The sequence below is a fragment of the Pholis gunnellus genome (genome assembly GCF_910591455.1).
Source record: "Pholis gunnellus genome assembly, chromosome: 9".
In the NCBI taxonomy this organism is placed as follows: domain Eukaryota; kingdom Metazoa; phylum Chordata; class Actinopteri; order Perciformes; family Pholidae; genus Pholis; species Pholis gunnellus.
The window spans coordinates 18,236,669-18,249,332 of NC_136535.1; the positions used below are offsets into that span (position 1 = coordinate 18,236,669).

Below are 12,664 nucleotides of genomic sequence, written 5' to 3' on the forward strand. Positions count from 1 at the left end.
GCCAATAATCTTTAAGGAATGTAAAAAAACAGACAGTGGTTCTTAGCATTAGTGATCTTACAGCAAAGTTGGAGTATACTTCAACAGGACAATTTAAATAGCACGTAAGATGCTCATGTTACATGCATATTGCCCTTAACCTGCGGAGACTATTGTAGTAATGTCTCCTCTTGCTCCCTCTCCTCATCTCTCCCTGTGTTCGTGTCCACTCCTCATTAAAGTACGACGGCAACGTGTGGCCTCAGGACGGACTCCAGCAGACACGAGTGAGCCGCGTGTTGCCGGATACGCGTCACGGTAATGTGTCACTGATACCGCTGCGTGGCAGTGAGAATGAGATGCGGAACAGCGTGGCAGCTTTCAGCCAAGACCCGCTTGCTGTGAGTGAACCTACCAATCACTGGGAATAATCTAGGTCAGACCAGGAAGCTCAATCTGAAGCTACTGGCTTATCAGAGGCATTCATGCTGAACAGGTGGTCCAGACCCTCAACCCTGATCCTCACCAAAGAGGCGAACAAATTTGTGCTAGTTGTGTAATATGTACTTTGAGTAGAATTCGGAGGAGACTTTTTTCCCTCCAAATGCAGTTTTAAAGACATGCACATTTAGTGTTGCTTCAATATTTGTCTTCTCTTTTTATTATTACCTTCTGCCAAAAGGAAGACAGGAGTTGGGGGTTACATCTGTGCAGAATCAATAATCTCTGTTCAATGATTCATCTTTGATTTAATTATCATGACAGGATCTGGGTTCTTAAACTGGCTCTTTTGACCAAAAATAGACTAAAGGGCGCTTCCTTGAAGTGTTTTCATTAGCCTGGATTCCAGGGCAAGAGAATAAATTACCAGATTATGTCTGCGTCTAAAAATGTTTAAGAATCCAGATGAGGTGAAGAGGAGTAGAGGGCAGCATCTTCATATTGTAGGTTTGGATTGAGAACCAAACAAAACAAGAATTACAGCAAGAGTCATTCTTGGCGAGGCTCTGCCAAAGCTTTGCAAACAGAAATTTAAGAATAAAACATTTAAAGTGAACTCATGCCCGCAGGCAAAATATGGCCACGAGCCAACATTTTGTTTCGCAGCACTGCTTCTGGCATGTCGGCTCAGAGTTGTACACTTGGCAAGAGTTTGACAAACACCATCACTGTAGGTTTGTTGGACTACATTTCAAGCACACTGACATTAATTCGGACCTGTTCAGCGACATCAACATCACCCTCTCCATCTGTTTGCTTATTTTCATAGAAAGAATTGAGTGCAGCCATCCACAATGATACGCTGTGCACTTAGTCTTGGTGGTATGCGACCAAATGTCCACAATATGATGATGCAGTTGTCTCCTTCTGGTGTTTCGATAGCCATCACATGCCTCTCGTTAGTGTGCTGCAGACTGCAGCGGCACATAAGAATTCAACACAGTCTGCTGTTACTTCCATTGGCAAAAACACAATTCCAGGGTTGTTGTTGTTGCCTTCCACATATTTTTCTATTGATCCTTGTCTTTTCAGTGTATCGACTGGATAAAAAAAAATATATATATTTGGAGCATGAGAGGAGGTGTGATTGCTTTGGTGATGGAGCAGCAGCAGCAGCAGCAGAAGCTGTATTTATGCAAGATGTTTGTGTATGTGGGCGTGGAGGAGAGAGATTTACTGCATGTTGATATGCCCAATTTTCAACGTGAAGTAAAAGAGTAAGTACGGAGCACTGACCGTGTGTGTGTGTGTGTGTGTGTGTGAGAGAGAGGATGGTTGAATGCTCCTGTTTATGACTCTCAAGGTGAAATCCGATGATGTTTGTTTTGCCTTCTTGAATGTTGATATCACACATTCACCACATCTCTCCTTGCTGTGACGAGGCTTCATCACACTTCTCTTTCTTTCTAGACGTACCATCGACACCTGCTTGCCTCTTAGTCTCTTTCACCCTAGGTTTCCCTCCTGTCTTCAGTCCATCAGTCTTCACCTCCTATTTCTACACCTCTCGGTTTCTCCGTCTGTCCGTCTCCCTCCCTGTCATAACCCCTCTGCTGTTTATCTTTCAGCTCTTTAGAGATGTTCGATAATGGTCGCTGCAAGAAAGGTACGGCGCTTTACAATTTCATTTGACAAGATATACCATTTTCAAACTAGATTCATTTTGATTCACATGTCATGATGAACACATGATGATCTTCGGGTTATGGGCCAGTAATGACACAGTTAATGAAGAAAATAAATGACAAAGAAGTAAATAAAAAAGGTGCTGCTATAGCTCAACATTAATGCCTCTGTGAGTAGTAATATACTTGTGAATTAGTTGAGCGACAGAAAATTCATAATTTGTTGAATAAAACAATAATTTAAGTTATTTATTGAGCAAAGATCAGCTAGTTGCAGCTTCTAAAATGTGAGGGCTGCTGCTTGTGTTTCATATCTTAGTTGAATATCTTTGGGTTTTGCATATAACAAAGGTTTAACAGACAAAATAATGAATGGAAGTGCAAACTTGTATTTATTATTATAATGATTATTATTATTATTACTACTATTATTTATTGTTAGTTTTTGCTCAGGCTTCCCTCTCTGTTTTAAATATTCACACACTCCTACATGTACACCTGTACATACTTACACACCTATGTAACCAACCGTAGAAATGACGCCTGGTTAGCATATTTATAATGAATATTGTATTATCTAATTACATTATTTTGTTTGTTTTGTTTGTTTTAATCGGTTTTGTTTTTGTTTGTTAAAAATAAATAATGAACATATTAATTGGCAATGACAACAATAGTTAGTAGTATACACATCTATTGTATAATACAAGGATCCAAGTTTGAGAGAAAGATAAATCATTAAGCTGATTGGTTGGTTTATCTATCAGGCTGCCCTCTTGAGCGCTGATTCTTGAGTCCACATCTTGTCGGCAGCCTCAGCGACATGTGTAGTCTGGACACAGATTTTGAGCTTGACTTTTCAAAGGAAAATGTATAAGTGGTTTTAAATGTAGATGTGTGGCTGTGTTTCAGTTTGCTGTAATAGATTAAAACTCCCGTACAAATGAATAAAAAGTGTAGGATGTGACCGCACTGATTTGAATGCCTAACTCTCTGGATTTCTGTTCTTTAAAGGCGGACAGTCGGCCTCAGAAGACCTCTGAACATTCCAGTGACGACGTCATTCTGCCGTTGTAAGGGCCAGAATGATGGACACTCGTACTCTATGTGGATTATGGCCTTAGACTGCCATCTGCTCCTTTTTGAATATGAACCGGACTAAAACGGACAAACAGGATCACATGTAAAATATAAGCAACACTGGCCTCCTGCACAAAATCATTTCCCTTGACTTGATGTACAGTGGAAGCAGCTGGGAGCGGTGGCATTCCAAAATCAAAGGGGGACAGTTTGAAGGACTAGGACGGATGTTTGACAAGTCTTCGCCCAATGCTCAACTGTTGGTCAGTGGCACGTGACTCAAACACTGCATTGCATTATGGGACGGAAGCATGAAAGACATGCTGAGAGAAACCTTAATTTCCTTAATGTATTTCAGAAAAGACTTGAGTTATTCTAGGCACTAGCATTGAATGCTTAGCTTTTCTTTTTTTTTTAATAGAAGAATAAAGTGTATTGACTTGCAGTAGTAGTTAATCTGATTTATAGTTTTGTGATGTGTTCAGCTTTCATTCCGTGCTATTGCTTAAAGAATTGTCAGGGTAATCCTGCAGTTCAAAATTGAATAATTGCTATTATAAGCAAGGCTGATGTCACAGACGACGGTGACCCGATTCTGTCCAGAGTTTGTTCCACAGGGACCAAGACGAGGATTGAGAGGTAAAGCTGAGAAATGACAAATGATGGATCCGTGTCCGTTACTCTTATTTTTGCCTGTACTGTGCAAAACCTTGGTCAGGGTTGCCTATTTGTGTCCATTTGTCATGCACCAGTGTGCATACAGTATATGTGAATATGTCTATATGTGTTTGAGAGCGTGCAAGTTTTAGCTTGTATTAAATTGTGTCTTTTGGGAAGTGAAGGAATGAGAGGTATGTGCTGAAAAAAACATTTCCTTTCTTTCGATTAAAAGAAGAAAGTCACAGTTGAGTGCAACATGACCGTTGCCAAACTTTGTTAGAATATGTGATGAATTAAAAGAAACTCTTGATTTACTATTGCCCCCTATTCTGAATCAAGCATCTTAAGTTTGAAACCATATTGACTTATTCACAATGTGTGAAGCCCTGGCCTGATCAGTAGTGTCCCGCATTGTCCTCAGCGCTGCTTCCTCTATAGATCCTTTTCTAAACCCTGTGTTTTATCATTAACCAGCAGTATTTATGAAGTTTTAGATTATGGATTAGTCCCATTGAAATAAACTTGTCTTTTATGTTTGTTGTGCACAATCTTTGTAACTGTATGTTATTGTATTTTGGTCATCAAAACAAGGTGCAGAAGTTCAATTGAAAGACCTGGAAGCACAAGAAACAAATTAAAGTGCATTATAATCTTCTATCAGTCTTCTACTTGGGTCCAAACGTGGATATCTTTTGTCAAAAGGAGAGCCATGAATCAATCTGTATTAACTGTACTAACCTGTCAACAGTTGCCTTACCCAGCTATCTTCACCGCCTTGTAGAGTTGCGTTTGTGCCACCTGTCGGTTTTTTCCGTGCTGGAAAGATTTCTTATTTATTTGGACAGCAGAGGACGCTAGATGCTGTACTGTAGGGAGCTTGAATATCTGCTGGCGAGACGTCATGCCTTTTAGACAAATGTTCATTTTTAACACCATTTTTTTTAGGCAGAGTTGGTGGTAAAATGTGTATATACATATTGTGCGTATGAGTGCGTGTGTGTGTAATTAGCTGCCCTCCAGTAGAGTCCTCAGCAGGAGAGAAGACTGCACTGTGTAGTCGTGATTACGACAGTAATTTACACTCTATAAAAAAGTATTTATCCCCTACATGTGCTTTAGTTATGTTTAATTGTTTTCGACATTGAATCACAGGGGATGCACCATTTATGTGGATTGTCACAATATTGGGTACAAATAATCACAAAATAATTGTTTGGATTAGTATTCAGTCCTTTCAAATCTATAAGCTCTGACGAGTTGCACGATCAGTTAAAACGGTCAATTTGACGTCTCACCACAAACTTTGGATTGACTTATGAGACCACGGATCAATTTGGTTTCACCAAGTGCCTCATTCTGGAGACGGTGATGTGTGATATTGAGCTTACGACAATCATAACGTGAACTAAACGCAACTAGCTATCTAAATCTCATCAGACTGTACAATCTTACTCGTTGTTTCACCGTCTCTTGTATACCTTCTGGCAGACATTTAGAAGTTTCTGCCCTTTTTACAGAGTCAGCTGTTAAGGCAGATTTCCAATTGTGTCATTTTCCATTGTGTCATACAGGTACAGGTGTGTCTAAGTTTTTACACCTCTAATACTCGCAACAGATTTTGACTTATGTGACTACAAACACTTTGCTGAAGCCATGGTGGGGAATACTTTGTCACTTATTTTCTGTTTTATATTTGGAGACATTTGTAGAGATATTTTCACATTCATACCTGCCTAAACCTCCTTAATACATCTGTGATTCAGTGTTGTAAAACAGTAAAGTATAAAAGTGAATACTTTTTATAAGCTTGGGCTCGCATGTGTATTCTCTGTCTGGCTCTTTTCTTATTCAGTTACTCCGCATTTGACTGATTTTCCATTTCTGAAACTCTCAATAAACGCATTCAGCTAGTTGTGTATGCATGTTGTGTCTTAACATGCATATAATTACAATGCATAGTCACATAGTTCATTTTACTCTTGCAAAAGGTTGATGCCCTCCAGCTCTGCTTTGCCCTCGTGGTAATCAACTTGTTTTTCTTCAGTGCTTTTATGAAATGAATGTACAAACACACGCACAGTCCAGCTTGAATCTGCCCCACTGGGTAACTGTGAAAACAAGCTGTGCTCCAAACACGTACACAGCACTTTACATTTACATAGACTATACACACAAATATATAGGGAAAATATTTTTCGAGGCCTGCAGGCTTCATGACAATGTCGTGCTACATCCATAAAATGGAAGCCTATAGATGTGCTTCGAGGAAAAATGTCAGGAGAGTGTGTGTGTGTGGCTGGGGTACGGTGATCATAGGGAGAGCCCTGAGGAGGTCTCCCGTGTTTGTGTGCGTGTGTTTGTTTGCGTGTATGTGTGTGTGAGTCACGGTGGTCCACCAGCACTCTGTTCATTCTTCTAAGCAGAGCTGACACATCAGGGTCACTATGTACCTCGAGACACACACCGTCGAGCCCCTCGAGGGAATCGCACACAGGAGACCTTCACTATACCGTTCACACACACACGGCACCCACTGCGGGAAGAACACACACACAAACACACACACACACACACCAAAATGGCCTTTACTACATAGGTCATAGCAGCAGTTGCATAAAGCAGAGGGATGACGACAGATGAGTGCGGTTCAGAGGAGGGCCATGAATGGAAGACGGAGATAATGTTCAAAATGAGGGAGATGAGCCTCAGCAGCGGACCTGCAAGGTTGCAGGGCGTGCCAACTGCCAGGACCTGCCAGCCAACGCCAGCCCACCTGCCAGCTCCCAAAAATAAAATGTACATTTTCATTGTGTGCCACATTGCCTGAAAGGGACAAACAACAGGAGGGACAATGGCAGTCACAGGAATCTGGACATCCACCTGTGTGAGCCAGTTTCCCCTCGTTTCCACACGGAGCACACGGAAACAAGAACAGTGTGAGTGAGTTAATTCGGCCTCCACCGCATGCTGTGTTGCGTCAGCAGACGTGGAGGCCTCTTTAATGTGAAGGTCAGGCTGAATCGGTTCAGCAATGAAAAGCATGTGTGTGGGTTTGAGAGCATTATGACAGACTGCTGTCATTGTCTGCTCAAAGATACAGTACACCTCAAGTACGTTCACAAAATATGACTCAACCAACAACTAATGCAGCAGGACTATCTGAAAAAAACACTGAACAACAACATTAATACCTAATGTAACTAGTATTTATTGCCTGTTCAGTTTCCATTTTAATACATTGCAAAGATGTTTATATTTTGGACATTCCACTTTCTATACTAACTACAAGTATTTGCTTTAAACTTTACATACCAGTAGCCAATACAACACCAACATATTTAATTGTAGTGTTTTTTTCTTCCCTTACTCCATTTTCATTAAACTGTAATCCAGGAGGAAATGTGAGGGGTTCGGCCACTTCTGTTTATATAATTAGGGAGCAAATTTTCGTCTGATGTCTGTAAACTTGGTCGATTCCTCTCGAGACAACCATTACTATAGTTGTAATGGGCTGAGGTGCAGGGTAAATGGAGGCCTCTACATTTCCAGTCCTGGTGCCCTACCCACTCACATGTGACACCACACCTGGAGCTGATTGACTCATGGGAGAATTAAAACAATTCAGAGTTATCCAGGGTGAACCTTTTGTTGCATTTTGAAGCGGTAAGTTAGCTGGCGGTCTGGCAGTTTTGGGGTTTAAAAGTGAAAGAGTTCGATTTTTGTGTTGTTTGTAAGTTGTTTGTGCTGCTGACAGTTAAATTGACTCTTGTCTTTGATTGCTGTATTCCGCCTTTTCCCCCTGTCCTCCGCCAAATCCTGTTCCACAGCTTTAAAAGGGAATGAGCAGGGAGAATTGGTTCTGTTGATTCTGTAATTCATGTCAGATTAGCATTTATATTCATTGTCGATTGCCCCAATTTAAACTTCTTATGTCGGTGTTGAATTCCTTTTTCTTCTCTGCTATCCAGTGGTCTTTAAAGGGGAAATGTCACGACAACGTCACTTTTTCAGTGCTCGTGCACATACATTTGGGTATCTGGTGTGCCTACAGACCCACTAACTGTGAAATAAGACAACATAGTCAGTTTTTTGTGGGCTGCGTAGCTCAGAAAACCTGTGATTTAACAAGCCATTCACATTTAACCCTACCTATGTCACAATTAGGCTCATAAGAATGTACCACCACTCATCTGAGTACCTCCACAGACTGCTTGAAATCTACCTTTGCAAAGCCAATCAGAGCAGACTGGGCTTTTCAGGATGGGGGCTTAAAGAAACCGAAGCATTCAGACAGAGTGAATACAGATTTATTCAGACAAACAGTCTTAGAAAAATAATGTGTTTTCATGTTTAAAGCATGTAAACATCCTCTAGTAGACAACCAAAATACAAGTAGGTCTATGAACCTGAAAATGTGCATGATATGTCCCCTTTAAAAGCAAACAAAACTCTGACCATCTGCAATGGTTTGATTGTCTACAATGCGTATTAATCATGTTAATCAAGCTATCTGTGGCATACTATTTAAACCTACAAATCATATTCATAATCATACCTTGTGTCCTTCACTGCACCTTCTACATCCACCTGTAGTGTTTGGCTGCATGAGGCATCAGTCCAGATTTGGATAATTACTCTGCCCCTCCTGCCAGAATCTGCTGCCACCCCCATGTAAAACTTTCTAATCCGCCTCTGATGAGCTTTAGACAAGTTCTGCAGGTTATAATCGATCGGGCGTCTTTGTTCAGTTCATATTCATTTCACGTTTTCTCCTTTTTGAACCTAAACAAAATCATTTCAGCCTCCGAAATCTTCGGCTGTGTTGTCAAGGAAACCAGCCAAGCAAGCGCTGATGGCATCAAAGGTGTTGATCCCGGCAGCATTTCAATTATAAAAAGCATCGCTGTCAGAGGTCGTGCTGTTTTTTATTTAATGTTATACTTCAGATCAGTAGGCTGGACCAACCTGCGTCAGGAGGTTGACACGTTTCTAAAGTAACGTGTGCCTTTTCTTTTTAGTCTCTTGTTACATCAGTGCTGAAGCTCAGCAGCACACAACCTTCTGCCAAGCCTTTTGTTCTTTGTCATTCACCGGATCCTCGAATAACTCGTCATTTAGATTAAGACAAAGAGACGTGAGGGATCAAAAACAATCAAAGCTGCTCTGTCGTGTACTCAGAACTTATTTTGGAGTCTCATGTAGAATAAAAAATGTGACCCTGTAGTTTAAAAAAAAACAGTAAAATCTCCTTTAAAGGCAGCAAACTGTGTTAAGTTTAGATGGTATTGCAATTGTGTTTCCTGACTACTGTATAAGACACGTTAAACACTTAACTGTGCTAATGTTCTGTTGTCTTAATTGTGGCCTACGTTGCTTATCAATGACATTGAGGTGAATATCATTTCACCTCAATTAAAGGGCTTTTGAGATTTAAAAACAAAGGCCAGGAGCCACTTTAATATCACCATCATGAGAATGCCTTAAGAAGATGGAGGAGAGTAACAGCAGCTTGAGGGATGAGAGGGAAGGGAGTTCATCCCAAGAGACTCTGTTGGAAGTGAGCAAAATACTGATGCAGAAATCAGCCAAATGATGTTTACACAAGACCGTAATTAATTTATGCAGTAGATCATCACACAAACTCCTTCAGGTTAGCAGCCAGATGCAAATTATTGGTTTGAATGGAACATGTTTACCTATCAAAAGTACAGTGTATTTAGACTCATATCTTATGTCAACATAAAGAAATTTAAACAGCAGCAACAGACCATCTTCAAACTTAAACATCGCAACATTTGTGGTCTATTCATATTTGCTCCTAACACTGGCTGAAATAACAGCTGATGAGCTGCAGCAACACTGGAAACACTGTCGGTCAAAAACGAAAATGGCAGCGATGTTGCAGAAATATGCAGAAACAGAGATTATAATAGCTGATCTGTTGCCTCTGTGCATGCCTTGAAGGCTTTCCACAACATCGATCTCCCTGGACGCTACGCTGTCATCACAGCTGGAGCATTTTCGGATAGTTTACACTGGAGAGATACGGAACGGAAAACATGCACCACAATGTTCCTGTATGGATTTGAATCAGGAACAGTACAGTATATATTGCAGGACCCCCCCCCCCCCCAACTTGACCTTGATTTTGGGCTCAGAGGAATTGAATTTTGAACATGTACAATTTCATGACAAATGATGTGATCAAAAGCTCCACAACAGCTATAAATGGGCCGTGAAGTGATTTGTCAAAAACAGTTCCTGATGTGAATGTCTCGGCAGGAGAATCTTAAATCTCAGAAAAGCCAATCATATTACAAGTTTATGAGCAGCAACATTTAAGCCCTGCATGCAGTAAACACACACACTGCCTGCCCGCTCTCTGACCTTCAAGATGAAATGAAGAATACAGCTTCTCTAAGGGCAACGAAATCATAAAGGAACATGACACAAGCACACAGCTAAAAGGCCTGTAGTCATATTATGTAGCTGTTTTGTTTCCTTGTCCTGACACCAAAATTATGTTCTTCTCATCTCACTCTATACCCTCAGTTGTTTGTACGTGGCTCCTAGGGATGTGTGTGTGTGTGTGTGTGTGTGTGTGTGTGTGTGTGTGTGTGTGTGTGTGCGTGTGTGTGTGTGTGTGTGTGTGTGGTCCTTATTATTCCCAAAGCTCCTCCTGCAGGCTGTAAATGAAAATGGAGTTGCAGTGAACTTGTGTGATCCTAAGAGGGTTTGATGGTCTGTAGTGCCATGTGGAGCATCTCTCAGCTGGATAGAGTTCATCTGAACAATTTCCTTTGATACAAGCCATTAACACCTTGTCTTCAGTCACCTCCAGCTGACTGGAAATCACACAAAAACTCTCTGTCTCACACACACACACACACGATTGTGTCTCCCCTTTCCCTGCCTTTAACAAACTGACTTTAGTGTCACACCCAAACACACTCCCTGTGTCTTGCAGCACTACTTCAGTTCTGCGAAAGCCGTCGTGCTTCGCTGCCTCTGATTACCGCCCTCCAGCCCCTCCCTTCAAGTTTATCACCAATTACTGGTCCTCGAAGTGAAAAAAAAAAAAAATGGTAAAAGGCCGCACTCTTTGTCCCTATGGCAACAGCTCTCCTCCTCTCCATTTCTGCACAGTCAATCAGACCACGACCGTCTGGCTGTCCTACCCCAGCCCGCCTAAAGAGGAGAGCTACAGGGACCAAATATTACCTCACAGGTTTGGTGTGCGGGCTCTTTTGCCTTCTTTCTGCTTGTTCATTGGTCACGTCTAACTGACTGAATCCTGTCTCTTACTAATGATACATGAATGTTTAGCAATACTTCACTTATTCTGACTATGTATTCAGGTTTTGACTGTTGCATCTTGCATTATTAAACATTTAAAGCGATAGCTTGACATTCTGGAAACTCTCATTTACTTTCCTGCTGAGAGTTACATGGGACCACTCTCGTGTCTGTACAGTACATTTGAAACAACAGTCAGCAGCTGGTTAGCTTAGCTTGGCACAAAGACTGGAAACAGGGGGAAACGGCTAGCATGGCTCAGTGGAACGTTAAGAATACCAGCATCTCTAAAGCTCAAGTGTAAAAATGATAATCCGCTTTTTAACAAGGAGTTATGTGTAAGATTATTTCTTGGCCAGTGTCGGTAGGTGGATTTTGTAAACTTTGGACTGAACCTGGCAAGCTATTTCCCCCTGTTTACAGTCTTTGTGCTAAGCTAAGCTAACCAACTGTTGGCTCCAGCTATCAATCTTCTCATCCGACTGTCCACAAGAGAGAAAATACTTATATATCCCTAAATCTTAAACTATTCCTGTAGGCTAATTAGTCTGTTTTACTCAATAGCAGACGAGTGATGGCTAACAGTATAAAATATAAATGCTGCTCCCTGTGCTCATCTCTTATCTGCCTCCATCTTCCCCTCTACCTGTCTGTTCGGATCTCCATTTTCCCCCACACTATTCTGACTCCCTCCCTTGTCGTCTGTCTTTTACTTTATCTTTCAGACTGCCCATTTCTCACCAGCAGCAGACACAAAAATAGGAGAACATTTCGTGTCTGACACCCAGCTTATCTTACAGATATAATCACCATGGAGGTATAGGGACTCAGGAGGAGGAGGGGGTGGGGAAGAGGAGGACTGGAGGGAGAAAGAGAAGAAATTACAGAAAGATGAAAAAGAGAGAGAGAGAGACAGAGAGAGAGAGAGAATGGCAAGGTGTAGAGGTATAAAAGGGATAAGAGATGGCACAGGAGGAAGAGGAAGATGAGGAAGATAAAGAAAATATGTAGGTGAGGAGTGATGAGGTGAGGAACAGTTCAAAGGTGAAGAAAGAGAAGATAGTAAATGTAAAGAAAAAACAGTGACGACCCGTGCCCTTCGCTGCCAATTTATCGTTTGTCATGTTTTCCAGATACCTGGTGGTAGGGGATCGTTAGGACCAGCTGGGCCCAGTGTTCCCAGTCTATTCAGCCCTGGATTAATGAAATATCTTTTATTTATTTATTCTGGTGCGTCTCTATATGTTGTGGCTTAAGAGCCGGGTCAGAACACAGTGAGGATCATGATAAAGAAACTGTTAAAAGAAGACGCAAAAGAGCCTGAAAGAAGAAGGCTACAGATTGATGAAAACCTGAACAGTGAATTTAGATTTTGTCATTTTAATACACCACTGATATTTTTCAAAAGATGCCAAACCCTAACAATCAGGAAACGCCTTGAGCTGAAATCGATGGCGGGGGCGAAGGAGCAGAGGAAGAGGTAGGGAGTGGTGAGACGGATGAAGGAAGGGCGGGCCTGGGAG

The 12,664-nt window shown here is 41.4% G+C and overlaps 1 protein-coding gene across 5 annotated transcripts in view; it reads left to right on the forward strand.

Annotated features, from left to right (window-relative positions):
- arap1 (ArfGAP with RhoGAP domain, ankyrin repeat and PH domain 1) overlaps positions 1-4,513 on the forward strand; it is a 29,966-nt gene extending 25,453 nt beyond the window's left edge. For 2 of the 5 annotated variants that reach the window (XM_079166556.1, XM_079166559.1), the window contains exon 30: positions 222-2,034. In XM_079166556.1, coding sequence (XP_079022682.1) covers positions 222-410 — 189 coding nt within the window. In that variant the 3' untranslated portion in view covers positions 411-2,034. Of the gene's footprint in view, positions 1-221; positions 2,087-3,119 lie in introns of those variants that run through there. The other 3 variants (XM_079166557.1, XM_079166558.1, XM_079166560.1) reach the window with 3 other exon arrangements.
- Positions 4,514-12,664: the final 8,151 nt, after the last annotated feature.